Here is a 21289-nt window from a genome sequence, read left to right as displayed (position 1 = left end):
CGCTAGTTCACCTGCCCGCGGGGGCGGGGCGGGGCGCGGCGCTGGGCTCCGGGCCTCCCGCCTCCCTTCCTCCCGCCCGGGGAGGAAGCAGAGGGGCGCGGTGTAAACAGAGCGGCGGCCGTGATGTCAGCCGGTCACATGGAGCCTCTTATGGCTCGGGATGGCTCTCGGCGGCCGGGCAGCTGCGGCAGCTGCTGCTGTGGCTCGGGCGGCGGCGGCGCGGCGGCGGCGGCAGAGGGGGCTCCGGGGTCGGACCATCTGCTCTCCCTGCGCTCTCCGCACCGCGGCTTAAATGATGTATTTTGTGATCGCAGCGATGAAAGGTGAGCCCGGGCGCCCCGCTGGGGCCGGGTGGGCTGGCTGCTCGGGGGGCGGGGAGGAGGGAGCGCAGGGGGAGGGGTGGGCGCGCCTGCCCGAGCGCACGTACTGCCCGGGGCCGGGCGCTCGAGCCCGCCGGGGCCTTCAGGGCCACCGCAGCGGCGCCAGCGGAGCCGGGACGCGGGGTGGGCCTGCCTCCTGCTGGGGGCATAGGTGCGAAGGCTGGATCCCCCTTTCGGCCCCCTCTGGCTTCTGTCATTTGCCTAGGTCCGCCTGACACTCGGCGAGGCTCCGGGAAAAAAGTTTGCTGCTAGTCGCGGCGCTTCGGGCAGGGAGGGGAGGTTCTGGGGAGCTGGGAGGATGCGGGGGGCGCGCGCGGCAGGTCTCCGGGGCCCGCACCCCGAACCGCCCCGGCCTACGTGGTGGAGGCGCGGCGGCCGGCCGTGCGTGCGCGCGGACGCGTTGTCATCCCCCGGGACTGGTCAGCGTCCCGGCTCTGCGCCCTCCCCCCCACTGGCGGCCCCGAGCGCCCTAGCGGCCGGCAGCCTGGCAAGTGCGGCCGCCCGGCGCTGCGTCCCGCCGCGGCCACTTCGAAAGCTCCCGGGCCCGAGCGAGGCAGGCGCGGCGAGTGTGCCAAAGCGCCTGAGCGCCCGCCCGCAGCCGCAGCGCCGCTTCACTTGCTCCTCCGGCTTGGAGGTGGCTGGGGAACAGAACTCCGGTGCCCCGGGGATTGGCGGACAAGGCGGGGTGCACCGGTCAGTCTCAGACAGCTGTGCGAGAGGACACCTCCCTTCTCCCGGCCCTCCCCGGCCCTGGACCCCTATAGCGGGCAGGTGACAGGGGGGACTGTTACCCCCAGGTGAAGAGGAGAGGAAGCCCTGGCAAGTCGGGGCAGTTCCTGATAGGAAAGTAAAAGTTGAGAGGTGTGAGCAAGTAGTCTGTGCCGCCAAAATGAGACGGGGACACGTTCTGAGGACTCCGGCAAACAGCCCGGGAGCGCGCTGCCCGGTGATGCCCGGCGGGTTCCCGGCGGATAATCTACACGAGCCGCTTCGGAGGCCCGGCCGCCGGCGTGGGGATTTAGGGCCCATCTGTCCGCCGAGGACGCGACTCCCCTAATGCGCAGCCTTTCCGCAGACCCAGACTCTCCTGCGGTGCTGCCCGCCCGCCCGAGCCGCCAACGCGCGCTGACTGCTGGCTTAGGTGGACGGGTTTTGTTACCAGCCGGGAAGAAGGACGCCCGGGGAGCTATCTCTGCTCGGTCTGCTTTCGATCACCGAGCTTCCCCTCTCTTCACTTGAGATTGGGTGGCATCTCTTTTATTAATAATTAACAGGCCGAAACCCACTGTTCGCTGAGATGAGCTGCGAGAGAGGAAATCTTTCTATACTATGGTCCCATAGCAAATTGTGCATCTTTTCCCCTGTGGTATGCAGGAAATAAGATTTAGTCATTTTTAGAATAAGCAACAGATACTGGAATAGAGAGGAGATCTATCTATGATCCACGCTATTCAGCACTCAAAATCATTTTGAAAAGTACTACCGACTGCTGTAAAATACATTTTTCCCTCCTACTTTTACCAGAACTTTTATGCTGCTTCCTATATTTTCTTAGTCTTTTCGTGCAAAACGACTAGAACAGCTTTTCAGTTAAGGTCTTTGCTTCTCCCCTCCCCCTTTTTAAGTTATGAAATTGATGTGTGTATGTCTTTGGGGAAAGGATGATATCGGCCCTTATTCATTTTAGCTTATTCTCGTTTGTGTTGGTTCGATATTGAAGAAATTTTAAATTGCAATTCCCTTAATTGAACAGTAACCTCCAAACAATAAAGAAAATACATTTTATATTTTCATTTCCCTTTTTCTGTTCCCCAGTAAATAGGCCTCCTTTGCTTATGTAGTTCTAATAGAAAGTCAAGTTTGACCCTGTAATGGTGCCGTAACAATCACACTACCACCACCTCCACTGGAAAGCTCCCAGGCTCGGTCATCTGTCATGGAGTGACCTCTGGCTGCTATAGAACAATAGATTCGTACTATTATCCTTTGAGAAAAGTAGCTTGAAAGTACCAGCAGTACAATTTTTCTTTAAGTTCAGCTGCCCCAGCAGGAAAAAAAAAAAAAACAAATAGAAGACATCTAAACAGAATATTCCATTTCCAGTATAGTAACCTCCTGTGTTTTAATGGGGTTCTCTTCTTTTGCTTCAAATTTAAACTAAAGAAAAATAGTTTGTGAGGACTGCTATAAATGGTCCCATATCAGATTTTAAAGGGGAATAAAAAAGACAAACAGGGACCTAATGTCATATTAAATACTTCCCTTACTGCCTCTGAGTTGTAGCAGTTAAATTGGTTCCATATGTAAGGGAGTTTGGATAATTGGACTTTTCATGCAAAGCAGAGACGCTCTTTACATGATAGGTTTTTGATATGTGGATGCATGTGGACAAAGGGAGGAGAGGACACGCCACCATAAAAGAGAAACATTCTCTTTGTTGGCTGATTTACTTAGGTTTTTGAAACATCATTAAATCAGGCCTTTTGAACTCACCAAAGAAGAAAATCCTTCCTTTGCATTAGTTGTCAATTAAGTTCAGTCTTCAAGTGGTTTCATGCTTAAAAGTAATAAATCTTCATTTGAGCAGCTCTAGCCTCATCCTTCAGTTTTGTTTCTGTGTCATTAACAATCAGATTCCAAGACCACTCAGATCGTTTCTCAGGCACACAGAAAGAGCCAGCGATAAAAACCATAATGAGGGGAACACTTGTTTTTGCTCATCATAAAAGTGCATGGGCCAGATGTCACCGGGTGGCCGACTGCTTAAAGGAAAGACAAGAGCTTCCTCTGTTTCAGTAGAGAGGCCGCTGCTGAATGTGAGTGTGTCAGCCCATGTTCACACCAGTGGAGTTAAGAGAGTGGCCCACCCAGTCCCACTGCTGTCGGGCCCATTGTGACTCAGCGACCCTGCAGGACAGAGGAGAGCTGCCTCGGTACAGTTTGTAAGGTTGTAAATCTGTAAGGACGCCAACTGCAGGGTGACTGGTGGTTCTGTCTCCCTACCAACCACTTTAAACACGGTACCACCAGGGCTGCTTTATAAGCGTGCAAGGAGGCTGGAAAGACGTGTATATCCAGTGGTCGTTTCCACACAGTTCATGTGCATGTACAAGGCACCGTAACACTGAAAAGCCTGCATGTGTTGGTGGCTTGTACAGTATTTCCCACCCTAATAATAATAATGTGGTTTTAGAGTTGTTAAGCATTTGGCCTTGTCCTTTGACATCTGAGTTTTGTTCCACATCTTGATTTGAGAACTGCTTTAGGGTTATTTATTTGCTAGATAGTTTGTCCCGTTTGTGACCATTGATGGATAAGGTTGGAGAAAGGTGATAGGTGAGATTTGAAAAGAGGAGAAACCCTCTTTGCCACCAGCACAAAGCAGAGCGCCCAGTAAAGGTGAGAGGTGGTCAAGTATTAAAAAGACAGGACTTCTAAATCCGTTTATCCAAGGAAACAGGGGAGTCTGGACACTTGGTAAAATAAAGAATATTTTTAAAGCAGTATTTTAATGCACATACTCCTAAATTTCTCTATTTCTCATTTCCCTCAAAATGCAAACTAGCTTCATGTCCAAGTATGATGCATTACTGTTAACTAAGTACCACATAATTTATGTAACCTTTCCCAGTTTTTAATTTTTAAATTGTTCTTTTTAAAAAAATACAACGTATGCGATTTAAGTCATAGTATCCTTACATTCCCAGTAAATATATCAGTAGCTTTCACTTGCCTGCTTTTTCTCACAGTGTTCCCTCCTAGCCAGTGAATCACAACACGCAGTCCCCTGTTAGAGAACAGGGACTTGGCACAGTTTCTAGTTGCCCTTTAACGTTGTGTCAGTATGCCCTCACTCCCAGCAATTCATGATCACAAGCGTCTTCAGCTCCTGCATATGCTCCTTTTAAATCACTCAAAAGGCTTGAGCCTTTTCTTGCACTAAGGTAAGACGAAATAAGAACATGTATGCACCTGTTCTGATTTACCTACGACTCTTAAGGACACAGTTAGGCACTGATCTCCTTAGCAACCCAGGGTCTGCCTGTGAATGGGATGAGATGAGGCAGTAGATAATTGCAAAGCACCTGCAATAGCTCTCAGCTACTTTGTAACTTGTTCTGCAGTGCCTAAGAAAGTATTTTTAAAATGACCATTCATTGCCAACTACAGATAATAAATTACTGCATCGATGGGTAGTTTAATCAGTTTGCAGAGGTAGATGAGAAGTTCAGTATTCTTTAACTGTCTCCCTTCTTCTAGGTGAGTCTCTGTATGAAAGGAATCTCAAAAGAGTACTTTGTCATAGAAATGTTTCCTGCCTGCATTTTAAATGTTTGCCTGTATTTATTACTAAGAAGTCAAGGCTGTTTTACTCAGTGTATTTCACTTTGGTAACATTAAAAACCATAATTAGATACTCCTACTCGGTAACTGTGTTTCTGTTTCTCTCTTAAAGGGAAGGGAAAAAGAATTGGAGAGGTCCACAGTGACAACTCAGGTGTGACCTGACATTTAATATTAGGAAAGGCCACACACATTGACCCTTTCAGGAATGACTTAAAAGGTCTCTCTCTCCCGTCTCAGTCCTCCACTGTCCGTATTTCCTTTCTACCCTGGCCTTTTGAGTCATGAACTGAGAGATGCCTAATCAGACTTTTTGTGTCTGTCGGTATTGTATGTAACATGGTAGGACATGCTGTCTGTGTGGATTGTCAGAGTATTATGTCTGGAGATAAGAGAACTAAACAGATCAATAATGCCATATCCTGCCAATGGGCAAAATGGGAGAATGCAGCTGAAATATTTTGTTTCGGGGCATTTATATTTAAGTGAAATTTGTTAGAGTTCATTATATTATGGGAAGGTGCTATGGTAACTTTTAAACCTTTGTCCCTGTAGTTACAGAAAGGAATAAGTTGTTTACTTCCTAAGTTGGCTATGTGGGGTTGTTGAGTTGTTGGCGGGTTAGTGGGTTGTGTTTGTTTTTTGTTTTGTTTTGCTTTGGTTTTTTAGTCCTGAGGTTTACTAGGCATTTCATTAATAAATGAAGGGATGATGTTACTTGGCACTTATTTTGCATTTCATAGTATATAGACATTTGCTTCATTTCATCCTCTCAGAAAAGTCTTTACTACAGCTGTGGCCCTATTTTTTTCAGTTGAAGAAACTGAGGTTCCTGGATGTTAAGTGAGGAGTAGGCCCCCAATTTATGCTGCCTTCCTGTTACCACCCCTGGTGGATGATGGGGAAATACCCTAGATACAACTTTTTTATCTCCAGTTAGTGGAATAACTCCGGCGTTTTTAAGGGAGGGAAATGGATTCAGTTATGTAATGCTTTGCTGAGCATATCTTTAAATTACTATTTAATAAAATCAGCTCGATTCAAATGGGGTTATTGTTATTTGCTTATCATTAGCTTTCTTAATCCATGATTTTCATGAAGGTCTCATATTTTAAGAGGATCTGGATGAAACGTAAGCATTACTTTCCTAAAGAGTACAGGAAACCATGAAGTGCACAAAACCTATGTAAGCCGCCTTCTCCATGATGATAGAAGTGAACTGAAGATTTATCCATGTGAACCGTTTGTCTTTGGGCAAAGAGAATATTCACAAATGCATCTTCTAATGTTAAAATGCTATCATGTAATAGCACCTTTGTGCTCTTGAGTCTGTCCTATTCTTATCGGTGACAGGAGCATGATTGTAGTCAGATTCTTATTCTTGAGAAATCATTGACCTTGGGAAAAAAATCACCAATATAACCTTGTAATACAATGATTAAGTGTTTGGTTGCTAACCAGAAGTTTGGCAATTTGAACCCACCAGTCATTCTCATGCAGAAAGATGATGTAGTCTGTTTCTAAAAAAACTTATAGCATTGGAAACCCTACAGGTCAGTTCTTATCTATGAGTTGAACTCCGCTTGAGTGCAGAGGTCTTTTTGGTTTGTAAAAGTTTCCAAGTAGAGACATAAATGCTTGGATTTTATTTGGTGAGTACTTCTCCAACTGCTAGAATGAGGTAGGTTTATCTGAAAACAAATAGGCAAATGCCCATTATTTCACAAATTCTTGGACAAGGAAGAAACCTTAAACATTCAGAAGAGTGTCTATCTTATTGACATTTTGGGTCGTCTAGCAGCCGTGCCAAATATTTGTCTGGTTATACTTGAACACTCCGAATGATGGGGAACTCATTATCTTAAAATAGCTTATTCTACCCTAAATTAGGTTGGTTTGGGGATTTATATTTTTTACACAGTATATCAAGCACAAATCTCCTTTGTATTTTTTAATCTTTTCATTCTAATCTTTCCTTTGGGGCTCATTTAATGCCTTTGAAAAAAAAAAAAGATTGCCAGTTATTTGAAAAACTATTAACATCTAACTTACTGAAATGTACAAAGTAGGGGGCAGTAAAAATAAGATTCCCGGTGAGATGGATTGGCTTAACAATAGACTCAAACATATCAAAGATCATGGATAGTACAGGACTAGGCAATACTTAATTCTGTTCTACATAAGAAGGCTGTGAGTTAGAGCTAAACTCAATGCTAACTAACAACGAATAACACACACACCCCTACTCCTCTATAACCCTTTATTTCTTCTGTCCCTTTCAATTCTGCCTTGCACATAGCTAATAGTTCATTTGATTTTTTTTTTTATGCTGAGATTTTCTCTCTTCCCATCACTTTGTCAGTTCCTTCCCCAAAAAATACTTCCATTTGACTAGACTTGCATGAAATATTTTTGGTGGTGAAATGGAAGCCCAGAACTACTTAAGATTCGACAGACTTGGCCCATAACACACCACCTCATAGAAAGAAAGACGACTTAATGAAAAAAAGTTTCGTTAAAATTTTTGAGAGAAACTAAGCTTTTTTCTTGAGCCTACAACAAGCCTTTGTGATATCATTGTAACTTGTACAAGTGGAATTTTACCCTGTTGAGGAATGTTTATCGTTCAGCTGAAGTTGATATTAGACATTCAGGAAAATCAAAGATGTTGCAAAAATAATTAAAAGAACCATAGAGGCTTTGTGATGTTTCTTTGCAGTGTCAGATCTGAGATAAGGCTGCCCTCTAGTGGTTACTGACTCATGAAAAGCTAAAAGTTAGAATTGTGCCAGAGAATTTCCCATCAGGCTAGTGGAGAAGGTCAAAGGTTGAAGTTACTTTCTCAGTGGCTTTTGGTCATTCTACATGAAGATTCCAAAGTGCCATTGATTGTTTTGCATATTTAATTAGGAATACAACTGTGTGAGAGATAGTAGACCTTAAACGTGTACTTGGAAGAAATAAAGGTAGGGGTTTTTTAAAACTTATTTTAAGGTAAATCAAAGCTGATTTATGGAACCCTTTTTGACTCTGTACTAGTATAAATTAAGTTTGATTTGTGAGTAGATAACTATTATTAATTATTCCATAATCCTTATATTTTTTTTCTCAAAGTTTGTACCTTAATTCTGTCCTCATAAGTCAGAGTCAGTCATTGCCAAGGAATCAGAACCAGCTCATAGCTGACCCTCCAGCAAGTTTGCAGAGGCTTTCAATCCCATGAAAAGAGATTGCCCATCTTTCTTCCTAGGAGAAGCTGTTGAATCCAAACTGCCTTCCCTGGGACCAGCAAAGCAACTCCTCACTCGCTAGGTCCCCAGTGTTCCCTAATTCTTTCCCTGTACTGTCATAGATGTATTTAAAGCAAAACTTGTCAGGTTTTTTTTTAACCAACTCGGAATTTTCTTCTTCTGAAATCCAGAGCTTTTGTTTTATACTTCCCCCTGTCTTCAAAAAATAGAGAGCTTTCAGGGATGGGGGTAGAGGTAAACCCACACCACAAAATTCCCATAGCTCTACATTAAACAAGAGAAATTTAAACATGGATGGAAATATTGTTAACCTTTGCTCTCAGAAGATATGTGGGTAGGTCATTTGGTTCAACTGAATATATACATATAATTGGCCTAAAAATATGGAATATAGCATATATCGATTTTTAAAGCATTAAGATTTATGATTCAAAACACTACCTACACTACCTGAAAAAGAAGCAAGCCAGGTAAATTTTTTTGGATAAATAGTTGCAAGCCAAGTATAAGTTTCTATTTTGGTGGTTTATCAAGTGTGAAAGGAGCCGTGGTGATGCAGTGTGTTTTATGTTGGGCTGGTAACCTCAAGGTTGGTAGTTCAAACCTACCAATTGCTCAGTGGGGGAAAGACGAGCTGGCCTCCTCTCGTGAAGATTGATGGCCTTGGCAACATGATGATCCCTTTGAGTCAGCATCGACTGGACAGCAGTGGCTTTGGTTTGGGTCTGAGTGTGGCATGTTCATAAAGCAGTCTCATTTCTGTGAGTCTGTGTTGGACTCCCAGCAACTGGCATTTGTTTCCCTCTTTCCTGACATGCCATTTGGTGGTGGTGCTGCACAGAAGTGTGAGGATGCACGTTTCCATGAATTGAGCATTGCTCAAGAGGGCAAGTCCAGAGTAACCAGGAAAGTCATAGTGATAAGTCAGCGCCAGGAATTCAAAGGGTCACAGCGCTCGGTTTGTCCTTCTAGAAAAATGAAATCTCATCTTTTCATGAAAAAAACAAAGAAGGAAAAGAAAAGGGCCAGGAAAACCTGTTGTTAGACCTTTCCATCACAGAGATAAGACAGGGGTTCAGAAGTAAAGGCTTGTGGTTAAGTTTCAGATCAGCTCTCGAAGCAAACTGTTTTTCAAATTGCACCACCCAGAAGTGTGATTCTGTCACCACATGAGAAGTGTTTTCTTTTCCACAGAATGTTGTTTTCATTTTTCAGCTGTTGTTGGTGTCCTCCCCCTACTACCCTCTCCATCCCTTCAACTTACTTGTCTTTCTCACATCACATATTTTGTAGGACATTGGCCATAAATGATTAAATAAATGTGTTTCAGTAAATGCTTTTTAAGTGCCTACTGTGTGCTGGGTTATTCAGTTGCCGCCTACCTGTGTGCTTTTATGACAGAGCTGAGACATCTTCCTCCCAATCGTATGTCTCAAGCCATGAATCAGCAATTAAAAATGCGCTGAGGAATTGGGAGTCACACTTAACCAGAGAAGACTGCTTTGAAAATATTGAGCTGGGTGGACAGGGGAGAATGTGTGGAGCAAGGCTCCAGCCTTGGGCAGGAAGCCTTACCACTCTGATCTAGAAAGGTTTTGTCAACAGGATTTAGGATTTGTTGCAATCAGGCATGCAATGTGGAATAAAATTTCTCTGCACAATCCCCAAAAGATACTGTGCTAACAGGTTTACAGTTTTGTCAAGCTGCATGTTTCGTTAAACAAAGGAGATTTGGCGACCAAAAAACAATTTCCATGACATGTTAATATCATTGGACATGGCCAAACCTTATAAATAAGAATGTGGTTTGTGTCCAGATAATCTGAGAGAACTCTAAAGTATTATGCCAACAGAGGTTCTGAAACACAAGCCTAGTTTTTTGTTGTTTGATGGATTTAATTTAAAAAAAAAAAGCCAGATAACTTGGTCCATCCTCAAGAGAGTCTGATTCACAAATACCGGGTGGGGCTCGGTGATGTGGATATTACAGAAGTGTCTGAGAAGTCCAGGTGGCTCTCTGCCCTCACTATGTAAGAAGACTCTGTCCTCGCCAGGGAGACCTCCTGTCCTGCAGCGTTTTCATACATTGCTGATCTTCACAAGCAGTTGAGATGTATTTACAAAATTAATTTCTGCTCCCCATCACCACCCACGTGGATTTTAATTCCTGTAGTCTGGGACGAGCACAGGGAGCCTGTTTTCTCAAAAGCTCCTCTGGCGATTGTGAGGGTCAGTCAGCCAGGCTTTAGGAGCACTACACTACTCTGGTCTCCTCTCAGTAGCAAGGAAAGTGAATCTTGGAAAAGGAAATTAGGGTGAGCGTTAGCTTCCTTTCTGCCCTCTTGGGTCCCTTTTGAGAGTGGAGGAATGCCAGACTAATTTCTTCTGTCTGGCTTTAGCTGTTATCAACCCTCTGCAGGTGATCTTCTGGTTACTTGGAAACCACTTGCTGAAACTCCTGGCAGCCCCACGTGTGTCAGAGTAGATCCCTGCTGAGTCCTGGTCTCACTGGCTGGTTTTTCAGAAGGGATCACCAGGCCTTTCTTCTGAGGCACTTGTGTGTGGATTTAACCTGGGTAACTTTCCGTCACCAGATGAGCATCTTAGCTGCTTGTACCACCCAGAGACCCTCCTCGTAATATCAGCCCAACTTTTAGCCAACATGTGAGTAGAGTGTAAATCTTTAATCCTACATGGACCAAACAGGAGGGAGATCCAAGGCTATTTTCATGCTGAAGGCACTTGTGATTCTGTTCAAACACATATGACACTTTGCTGGTGAGGTCTCATTTTCTGCATGTGACAAAGACAGGTTGCATTCTCACCCTTTATGTGCATGGGGCTTGGTCTTCTTCCCATGATCATGCCCACTGTGTGACGGTAGAGTGGGAATTGTGCCACGGGAGTCAGGGACAGCTGCGTGGAAACAGTGATGTCTTTTCTCTGTAGCTTTTTTCAGCAACAAAGTAAAGGTTTTAGTGCCCAGCAGGCTTGTCCATGCTCCCTGTTTACAAGATGGCATCTCAAGCACTGATCCCATGTCCTGTGTCGTGTAATGTAATAAGCACATTGGAGTTGTAGAAGCCGGAACAAGACCGGCACACCCCTGCCTTCATGGAGCTTAGCATCTGATCTGATGAACAGATACAACTGGAATTGCTTTCGATGACGTGGAGTAGGAGAACCTGCACCTCTCTGTACAACAGTCCCAACTCCTTTGTTTTCTGGAACCTGGCGATACATGTCCATTTCTTTGACAGATAGGATGTGGGACTGTGGGCTAAGCAGTGAATGCTATCCAGAGACTTAGTCTCTGGTGTCTGAGAGTGTTCCTTCTGGTGGTGAGAGATTGATGTACTCACGCAAACATAAATGAACTAGACAAACACAAATAGTAACAAGACCTGGACTGACATAAAACATGATGTGATGGCTTAGAAATGCCTATGGCCTCAGAGGGGAGAATCTAGGAACTGAATCCAAGGATTTTTTTTTCTTTTTTTTGGATTTTCTTTTTTTTAGCTGATGGTGGGTGGAGCATTTCATAGGGTGGAGAAAGTGGAAGTTCTGGTCTCAGATCTACTAAATCAGTTTTTGCCAGGTTACCAGAATTGCTCAGGTTCGTGATTTATAAAGTCAGAAGACTGGAATAGGTATCCCTCAATATCTTTCTTAACTCCATCATTCTAAGAAAATGTTTCTCATGAAACAGAATCAGTCTGGTTTCTTCTTCAGCACTTGGAAGAAGCAAACACCTTCTGGTTTCCTTTTTCCGTGTCTAAATCCCTTCATTACACTACACCCTGCAATCAGCTAATCAGTTCCTTTTGCTGTCAAAATGTACGGTAGAAAGAGGACATTACTTTATGCCAGCTGTTTAAATAAAGTTTAGGATAAGCGTGCTTTCATTGATATAGATAATAAATGTACCCAGACTTAGTTCTGGTAAATTACAGTCATACCTTATTTATTAAGTTCTAGCCTACAGCCTTTTCCACTTTTGATGGTTGAGTTAAAATTAAGGAGGTTGGAGGTGGGGAAGGCTGCTTAAAAATTAAACTCCTGGATTAGCCTTAACCATTCTGTACCACAGTGAATTTATTCCTTACCAGATATTCCAGACCAGAAACGCAAGCAAATAGAGAGTCTCCTAGTGTTTTGAGTGGGGTTTGGGATTGGGTTTTTTTGGTGGTGGTTGTTTTGTTTTTGCAGTTTATTAGCAAGCAGAAACACTGTGTGTCTTGGGTTGCCAGTCCATAAAATGAAGGTAACAACACTAAAACTTATCATGAAAAATAGCCTTTCACTTCCTCCTTTGAAACTTGCTATCTGTAAGAACAAGGAGGAGTCCTGGTGCTGCCACTGGGCTGCTACATGAAAGGTCAGTTGTGCGAACTAGTCAGTGCCTCCAGATGTAGCAGTCTGCTTCCCTAAGACTCACAGCCTTGGAAACGGCATGAGGACAGTTCCATTCTTTCCCATCTCCGGTCTATGTGAGTCACAATCAACTTGACAGTAGTAGCTTTGGTTTGGTGGTTTATCCATAAGAACATGTATTTCACTGAGACATTTATTCAGACTGATATCAGCTCATTATAAACCTGTGTGATGTAAGCCCCTCAACTTTATTTCCTTTTTGTGTGGATTCTTCCCCATGAAGTCTGATAATATCCAGCAGTTTGAAAAGTGATAAGGGAGTTGAGTTGGGGGTGGGGTGGGGTGACTGTATCTGATCCGGGAGCTGGCAAATTAAATTAGCACTGTGACTTTCTCAACAGAGATCTTAAAGATTAGCTTATTGCCTGTGTGGCAGGTGCTTGTAAATTATTGGAGACATTGTACCCACATTGTACACACGTTTATTTGGTACCCATGATTACCTGAGAGGGAAGATTCTGAGAAAACCTCTTCCTTGAGCTAACGCTGCATTCATTAGAAAGCACCTTCTGAAAATGATATTGTTTAAACAAACAATTGGTTTGGTGGAAATGTATTGCAAAAGCCATGTTTCTATCACAGGCAGAATTATGGAGCAACAAAGTGATTGCTTTCTCCAGTGCAGAGAAACTAACTTGTTTAAAATGAGTTAAGATGTCTCTCAGTCTTTGGCAGACTCTCCAAGCCCCCTGCTGCTTTTGGGTTCGCAATGGCTTTTGAAGTGGCATGGAAGTTTCTGTGTCATTTCAATGACTGCTTGGGCTAAACTACTCATTTTGACTGTAAAGATGACTTGAGTATTTTCAGAATGTTTTCATTTGCTAGAAATATGTTTTGCACTCGGGCTTCTCTTGTTGAAGAAAGTTGGTTAGCAGCCATCTGATGACGCCTCAGGGTGTTTACAGAAAATGTGGGTGCTGTAGTTCTATTTAAGCACAGCACACCCCCCCACCCCTACCCCACCAAGGACAGTGTGGTAATCAGCAGGAATGTGAAAACATGTATTTAAGGATTGATGCTTGTAAAAGAGGTGCCGTAAAGAAACATGGTTGTTCAGATGTAAGAAATGACTGACAGCTTTCCTTGTAGGCATGCTAGTAACAATAAAGTCTAGAAGTTCAACATCAAAGCGATCGCAGCTTACTCCACCAGTGAGTTGCACATCAAAGAGGGAGCACAAGACAAAGGAAGTGCACGGAGGTATGCTTCTGCCTCATGGCCAGAACCTCAGGGGGCGCTCCCAGAGCTCTTTTCATGAATGCAAAGTGATTTTTTGCAGATCAGCGTCTTCATTTCATAAGTGACCAGGAATAGAAAAGCACAGCAGATGAGAAATTGTGCCCCATCTCACTTTACGTTTAGTTAGGAGAGATTCGTCACAGGAGGTCTGGGTGGGCCTACATGGTTTCCTTGTTTCCCCTGTGGGCAGCTTCTAACCACCTCACAGAGTGCAGGGGTTTCTCAGCCAAATAACATCATAGAAATTGGTCCAATTTCAATTGGGCTTGACTGTGTGAGTCTGAACCCAAGTTTGTGATGCTATGCCTCCCCCCTTGCGTTCTTATTTTTCTTTTTTTTAAAAATTAACTTTGTGGGTGGATTTCTGCTGAATCAGGCGTGCATTACTTAACAGGTGTGTGTGATAATGAAATTTGGACCTGTTAAACCAGCTCTTGATTAATCACCAGATCTGTGCCTCAGTGCTGTAACGCTGCTAGTGTATGCTTCAGAGCGCCAGAAGTACAACAGGAAGGGTAGTCTGCATTTGATCCGCTCCCCCCGCCCCCCACTCTATCTCTTAATAGTAAATTTAAAATAAAATGAACCGTGCAAGTGTTATGGGTAACTTGAAATAATGTTTTCTTTTTTTTTTTGTTTGCCTTTGAAATTTGAAGTTCTTTTATAGTTCGTCCTCAATAACTTGCTCATTTTTAAATGCTATTGAAAAATAGTAGTGCTCTGTGTAGTCATTAATAAATACAAAGCTGCTTTCCTGAGGCTCTGGGGAGACCTAATAAACACAACTGTGTTACTAATTGATGCTATACCACATTGACAAAAGTAGTGCATCGCTAAACAGAAGTTAGAAAGCAAGAAGTTAAGAACTATAGGGGATTGTGTAGACACATCAAGGGCTGGAAATTATAATAAGGTCTCTTCAGGGGAGTATTCATTTGCATGTGGTGAATTAGGACATCCAATTATTTCTGAGGACATAGGAAATACCCCTAAGTGAAAGGTTAAGGAGGGTTGGGAGTTGGGTTAGATGGTGGAGGGCTGAACATGTCATAATTCCTACAACTCATTCCCAGTAAGTTTGTGACCAGCTATAGCTTTCTTTGTTAGGGAGAAAAATGCTGATGAAATCAGGAGTAGTGCAATTTCTTTGTTCCACCTACACTGTTTATGTTGAATTACCACAATGTTTTTTTGGGGGGACTGGGGTTAAGGCAGAATGAAGGAGGGTCGAAACAGAAATAAACCGTTTCAATCTTGGATTGAACCCCACAGAGGCATAAGCATTGAGCAAGTTAAAAAGTATTCGGATTTATATAAGTACTATCCTCTACAGCAGCGCTCCTCAAAGTGAGATCCATGGACCCTTGGGAATCCCAAAGGCACTTTATAGGATCCTGAGAAAGAGAGAATGAAAACAATAATGAAGTAACAATACTAAGATGGTATGTGCCTTTTTCAGTGTTCCTCCAGAAACAATAGAGTGGGTAAAATAACAATTGACTTAGCACAAAGAAAGTAGTGGCCCCAAACTGGACTGGTTGTCATTGTATCCTTCACTGCTATATAGTTGCTATTAAAAAAAGTCCATTTCATTTAAGAGTATTCTTGAAGCAATATGTACTACTATGTTTATTAAATGTTGACCCTTGAGTCCATGTGTGTTTAGTACTCTTTATGACAAAATGGGAAGTATGTATAAAGCACCTTTGCTCCATACCAATATGTGATGTTTATCTTTTTAAAAAAAATTATTATTAAATTTTATTAGTTTTAGTGAACATTTACAGAGATTTTGGGTTTTCATTCATTCATTGTTGCAGATGTTTATCTTCAGGAAAGAATATTTGTGCCATTGTTAAGAGCTACCCTCACTGCTTTTATAGTAGAATACCAGTTTACTTAATGAAATGATTGTGGTTATTCCCGCTTTAAGTGACTATATCTCGTACCTCATACATTCTCTTATAGGTGATTGAAGTGAACCTGTCATTTCAAGAAAAACAAGTGATAGCACTTATTGACAGTAAATTTGTGTTTTCAGGCAAAAATCAGAATTTTGGAAATCTTGTTTCCGATACCATAAGCTTGACATCCTGCTAATACTTAGATGGTATTGATATTCATGAATGATGTGGGCAGTGATTCATGAATGTGATTATTTGATATTATACAATGAAATGTGTCAGCATCTGGAAGAGCAGCATACCTCAGTGAACCAGTAGTTTCCAAATACCCAATGCATTGTGTTACAAAAGGATGCATGCATAAGAGATTCATTTGAGGTACAAAATATGCCAGTTCATTCAAAAATAGCAAAGTAGAAAAAGTTTCCAGGGTTTAGGATCCAAATTGCGGCCAATTGTTAACAAACTACCTCTTGTTGAATTTTCGTATCAAAGAAGAGTGTTCAAAATTATTTTAAAAAGTTATTCACACACTCTTCTCTATTCCAGCTCTATATTTATATAAAGCTAGACTGCACAGACTTCAAGACAGAAGTACATATGTGAATCCAACTGTTTTCTATTAAGTCAGACATTAAAGAACTTTTAAAAATATAAAATGCTGGCATTCATAGTTTTGCTGTTGAAAATATACTTATTTTTCATATAATTCTTTGTTAATGTACAATAATGTTATTCTCTTTAAACCATTGCCGTGTAAGCCAAATCAGCAAAAGCTTTTAAGGGCTCTTAAGAGCATCCAGGAGTCCAGATCCCAGAGAATTTGACAATCACCACTCTACAGTTTTATTTAGGGGCAGAGTCAAAAGATTTTCTAATAAAGTACAAAGTAAGAGCAGAAGTTAAGACAGATGAATCATCGTAACCATAATACATTTTCTTTGTAATGTCTTAATCTTTAGTGACAGTTAGAAGGTTGTAATCATTGAGGTTTTGCTTATTTTGTTTGGGTTTTTTAAAACATCAGAATCAAAAGGAAACAGTTTCTTGAATGAAAAGAAAATCATTGCTGATGTTATATTTAAGGGTTTGCTGTCTTCTTTTTTAACACAGAAGAGGTAATGGTGTAAAAATTGTGGTCTATGAAAGCTTTCCACTTTATCTTTCATTGTCTACAACTGCCTTTAGCTATGGGGCAAAGGTGTTTTGTACATTTAGTACCTCTTCCAGAGCTGTCCCAACTTCTGCACCTGAAAAAAGTTACTACTCTGGCAGAACGCTCTCCTAGGTCCTACCACCGTGCAGGTGACAGGCACAGCCATTCACGCTTCCTGGGACCTTCTCCAAGCATTCTGTCTATCTGTTGGTGGCACACTGGGTGTAACTGAGGATGGCTGAGCCCTTCACTAACTTCAGATGCACTTGGCAACATCAATTCCATTATACTAATGAAACCTTCCCTGAGATGTCTTGTGAAAAATAACATGTGGTTAGAGAGCAAGGCCCAAATACTTGTTCTTAATTTTATAATCACTTTGTTGGCATCTAACTTACAGACATTTACATCGCCTTTTGTCAGCTGAACCATTGGCCTTTTTGTTATTCTCAAAGAGAGGCCACACAGGTCTTGGGTTCTATCTGGTTTCCAATCAGCAAACTGTGCATTTGGTGGAAGCAAGCCATGTGTGCCATGTGCTAAACCACCAGTTGTGCTTTTGAGTCTTAATAATAAAGAGGGGAGCCGGTGTCCCTGGAACCAGATGAAACTCGGGGTTTGGGGACACCTCACTTCCCGCACAGTTTTATTAGCTAATTAAAGTTTAGCTGAGGTACACTCACTCTGTAAGCTGAGGTTTCACCATGATCTGTTGCTGTCGCAGCCTTGAAAAAGAAGCACTTCATTTCCTCTTGTGGCTCTACCCCCAAAATCAGGAGGGTTGAGGGCAGTGTGGTCAGAGTTCCGGAGGAAGGAAGCTGTGATCACAGTAAGTGGGAAGGATGGGAGTGAGAGGAAGGAGAACAGAGCAGCATTCCCTACCCTTAGAAAGGAAGCCAAGGAAATAGAGGCGTTTAGAAGAGCTACAGAAACAAGGACCCCCTCCTTGGTGCACACGGTTACCATCCTCAGCTGCTAATGTTACAGTTACAAGTTGGAGTTCACTTAAAATGTTGAAAGAAAGGTCTGAGGATCTACTTCTGAAAAGTCAGCTAATGAGAGCCCTGTGAAGCGCAGGTCCACTGTGAAACACATGTGGGTTAGAGTCAACTCCAAGGCAGCTGGCTTGTGGTAATTAATTGCAAACCTGCTGTTGTTGTTGTATAGTGTAGAGTCAAAACTGACTCATAGCTGACCCTCCAGCTGGTTTTCAGAGGCAGTTAATCGTACAAGAGGAGATTGCCCATCCTTCTCCCGTGGAGCAGCTGGTGGCCTCAAATCCTGTGCCTTTGGGATTGCAGTGCAGCTTCTTTCCACTAGGCCACCAGAGCTCTAATTGCATACCTGCTCTGTTAAAAAGAAAGCATCTCAAACAGACATGTTTTGGAGAAAGTGCAACAAGGGTGGTCCTCAGAGGCTGGGATGGCAAAGCTTCATCTCACATACTTCAAGCATGTTAGTAAGAGGGGCTGTTCCTTGGAAAGGGACATCATGCATGAAAAGGTTGAAGGGTCAACAAAAGAGAGAAAGGCCCTCAACCAGATAGATTGACACAGTGACTGCAGCAATGGGGTCACATGTACCAGAGATGGTAAAGATGGCACAGGATAGAGCAGGATTAAGATTTGTTGTTTATAGGGGGTCATGATGAGTCTTACTTGATTCGACAACACCGAACAACTCACCTTGAAGCTCATTATTAGATGTCGTTGCTTTGTTTCCTTTTTCAGCATTTGCCTGTTAACAGAACTTAAAGCAAATTTTGTACATAATGTTTTTTGTTATCCGGTGGTTTTTGACCGAAGCATGGAAAATTATTTAAAAACAAAAGTACATTTTTGTCTCTTCATCAAGGTGTGTTCCTTGTATGCAAGCTGGTCAAGCTTGTGATTGTTATTGTTGTTAAGTGCCATCAAGTCGACTGTGACTCTTACCAACCCTTTGAACGGCAGATCTGTACCGTGCCCTATCCTGCACCGGGTCACCAGGGTGGTGTCAAGCTGAACATTTGACCTCCTGTTTCTGTGTTTCTGTGTAAATGTTATGCCTGAAAAAGGGAGGGGGGACTTCCTAAATTACTTTCAAATAATATTTTTAAGATTCTTCTCTTAGTACTAAATATAGTCTCTGGACTCAAGGCGGAAGGTTACGTGTCTGGTCAGCTGTTCCAATCCACCAGCTGCTGTACCAGTGAAAGTTAGACATTCCCATTATGTCTATGCTTCCATTACCAGTTGGAGCTACAGACACTCAATGGAGGGACACAATGAGTCAGAATCAGCTCAAGATCAGTGGGTTGGGTGTTGGATTTTCGGATAGCCGTTTCATTTAGTCTCAATTCTTTTGTCCCCGCCACTTTCACAATTGTGCAATTTAACATATGACCTTACAGGTGAGAAAACCAAAGCATTTTTCTATCTGTTGTTGTGGTTGTTCTGTGTCTTGAGAGCACTTTGCACAGGACATCTACACCATGCACATCCCCACACCAGCCTCACAAGCTCTGCTTGCTCAATCCATTGTCACTGTGTCTAATATTGATGATGTTGTTTTTATGTGTCGTTGAGTCTCCTGCTACTGTAGTGACCCTATGTACAATAGCTCTGAAGACTGCCCTATCCTGAGCCAGTCTCACTGACTCTGACACACCTACCTGCATTGATTGCCCCAGTTACTGTATCAGTCCATCTCATCCGGGGTTTTCATCTCCTGTACTGTTCCTCCATCTTTCCGAGCATGAGTTCCTTCACCAAGGACTGGTCCTTCCTGGCCTCGAGTCCAAAGTATGTGAGATGGAGCTTCAAAATCCTCCAAGCATAAACTTGGTTTCACCCTCTCCAAAGACAGGCCTGTATGTTTTCTTGGTGGTCCATGGTATGTTCAAGACTCTTCTCTGGCGCCACAACTCAAAGGCATTGATGATTCTTCTGTCATCCTTAGTCATTGTCCACCTCTCTGATGCACAGCAAGCATTGCAAAGACCATGGCCTGGATCAGGCACACCTTATTCTCTAGACTGACATTGTTGCTTCTCAGTACTTTGGAGAGGTCCCTGACAGCAGATTTTTCCAATGTGATTCATCTTTTGATTCCTTGCCTGCTGGTGCTAAGAGTGTTGATTGTGGAGCCGAACATGCTAAAATTGTTAACAGCCTCAATCTCTTCTCCATCTATCATGATGCTGCCAGTTGGGCCAGTGGTGAGAATCTTCTAGATGTTAAGCTTCAGTCCATATCCTTGACCTTCTGCATCTATAGAAAGTCAAAACTCCAGATAGAAGATTGGTTTTTGTTTTTAATACTGGCTTCTGAATGACATGTGAGAAAGGTGGGAAAGGGAAGGAGCACCAGAAGACACAGGGTTGTCATCGTGGCACTCGAAGTGCTTCTGAGCGGCTTTCTGTGTTTTCTGTGCATTTTGCAGCTACTTTTAAAGCTTCTGGCTCTCAGGAAGGCTGGCCACAGGCAGGGCGGATGTCGTCAGAGTCCATTACTCCCTTTTCCAGTGCCCGCAGTGATCACTGGCAGAGCAGCAAGGACCGAGTTGGTCACTGTGTGAAGGCCTAGGCCTGTCCCTCCAGATGGCCCATCCTCCCTCCCCCTGATGGTCTGCTTTTGCTTTGCCTCCCCTTCTCTCCTGGTTCTTTCTGGTGACATGAGGTAAATGAATAGGAAGGAACACAAGGTATTTAGAGTAGGGGATGAGAACAAGCGTAAATTTGAGAAAGCTTCCAAGTGGAAAGTTTAAGTCCTAGAAGCTCTGCTTACTAAGTGAATGATCTTGAGCAAGTTCTAGAACCACTCTAAACTTTAGTTTTAAGGATCTCTGGTAGCATAGTAGGTTACGTGTTTGTCATCCAACATAAGGTTAATAGTTCAAACTCACAACCTGGGAGAAAGATGTGACAGTCTCTTTCCATTAAGATTTACAGATGTGGAAACCCACTGAGGCAGTTCAGTTCTGTCCTGTTGGGTCACTGTGGGTCAGAATTGACTTGATGGCAGTAGGTAACCCTCATTTTTATCATCTAGAAAGTGAAGCTGATAGCTATAATATCTACAACATAGGAGTTTTGGAACGGAGGCCATAACACCTGGAAGGCACTTAACAATGCCCAGAGTTGTCTCAGTGCATCCTCAAATTGTACCAACATGTTGGCAGAGGCTGTAAATCATGCAGGAGGAGATTGCCCATCTTTATGTCACTGGTGGATTCAAACAGGCCACCTTTCAAACTCCCTTCCCACTAGGCCTCCAGAGCTCCAGATAGTAGGCACCAAAAAAAATGCTGTTATTATCATGCATATATAATAATCATCATTTTCACGTGGTGAATGGTACAAATCGCATATACAAGTTTAAAAACAGGACACTCACTTCATCCAGTCATATATCTCAGCTGAAATGCATTGACATTCTTTGCATAAATATATGATCCAGTCAGCTGGGGCTGATGAAGGGGGAACTTTAGTGATATTTCTAATCATATAAGAGGCTTCTGATTGTGTCTTCTCAAAGTTCTGCTAAATTCATTACCTTCTAGATGGAACTGACTCATAGCTAACTATATTGGGGTTCC

General features: G+C 42.9%; 1 protein-coding gene across 2 annotated transcripts in view; it reads left to right on the top strand.

The window, feature by feature from the left end:
- RORA (RAR-related orphan receptor A) overlaps window positions 1–21289 on the top strand; it is a 988917-nt gene that overhangs the window by 874064 nt on the left and 93564 nt on the right. Inside the window, exon 1 of one of the 2 annotated variants that reach the window (XM_006899641.1) lies at window positions 252–323. The exons of the other annotated variant lie outside the window; for it this stretch is intronic. Within the exon in view, the coding sequence (XP_006899703.1) occupies window positions 293–323 (31 nt within the window). The 5' untranslated portion in view covers window positions 252–292. Of the gene's footprint in view, window positions 1–251; window positions 324–21289 lie in introns of those variants that run through there. 2 annotated transcript variants of the gene reach the window in all.

Source organism: Elephantulus edwardii, unplaced genomic scaffold, assembly GCF_000299155.1.
Source record: "Elephantulus edwardii isolate Elephantulus edwardi_28Jun2011 unplaced genomic scaffold, EleEdw1.0 scaffold00264, whole genome shotgun sequence".
Classification (NCBI taxonomy): Eukaryota; Metazoa; Chordata; class Mammalia; order Macroscelidea; family Macroscelididae; genus Elephantulus; species Elephantulus edwardii.
This window is presented reverse-complemented; position numbering and strand designations above follow the sequence as displayed.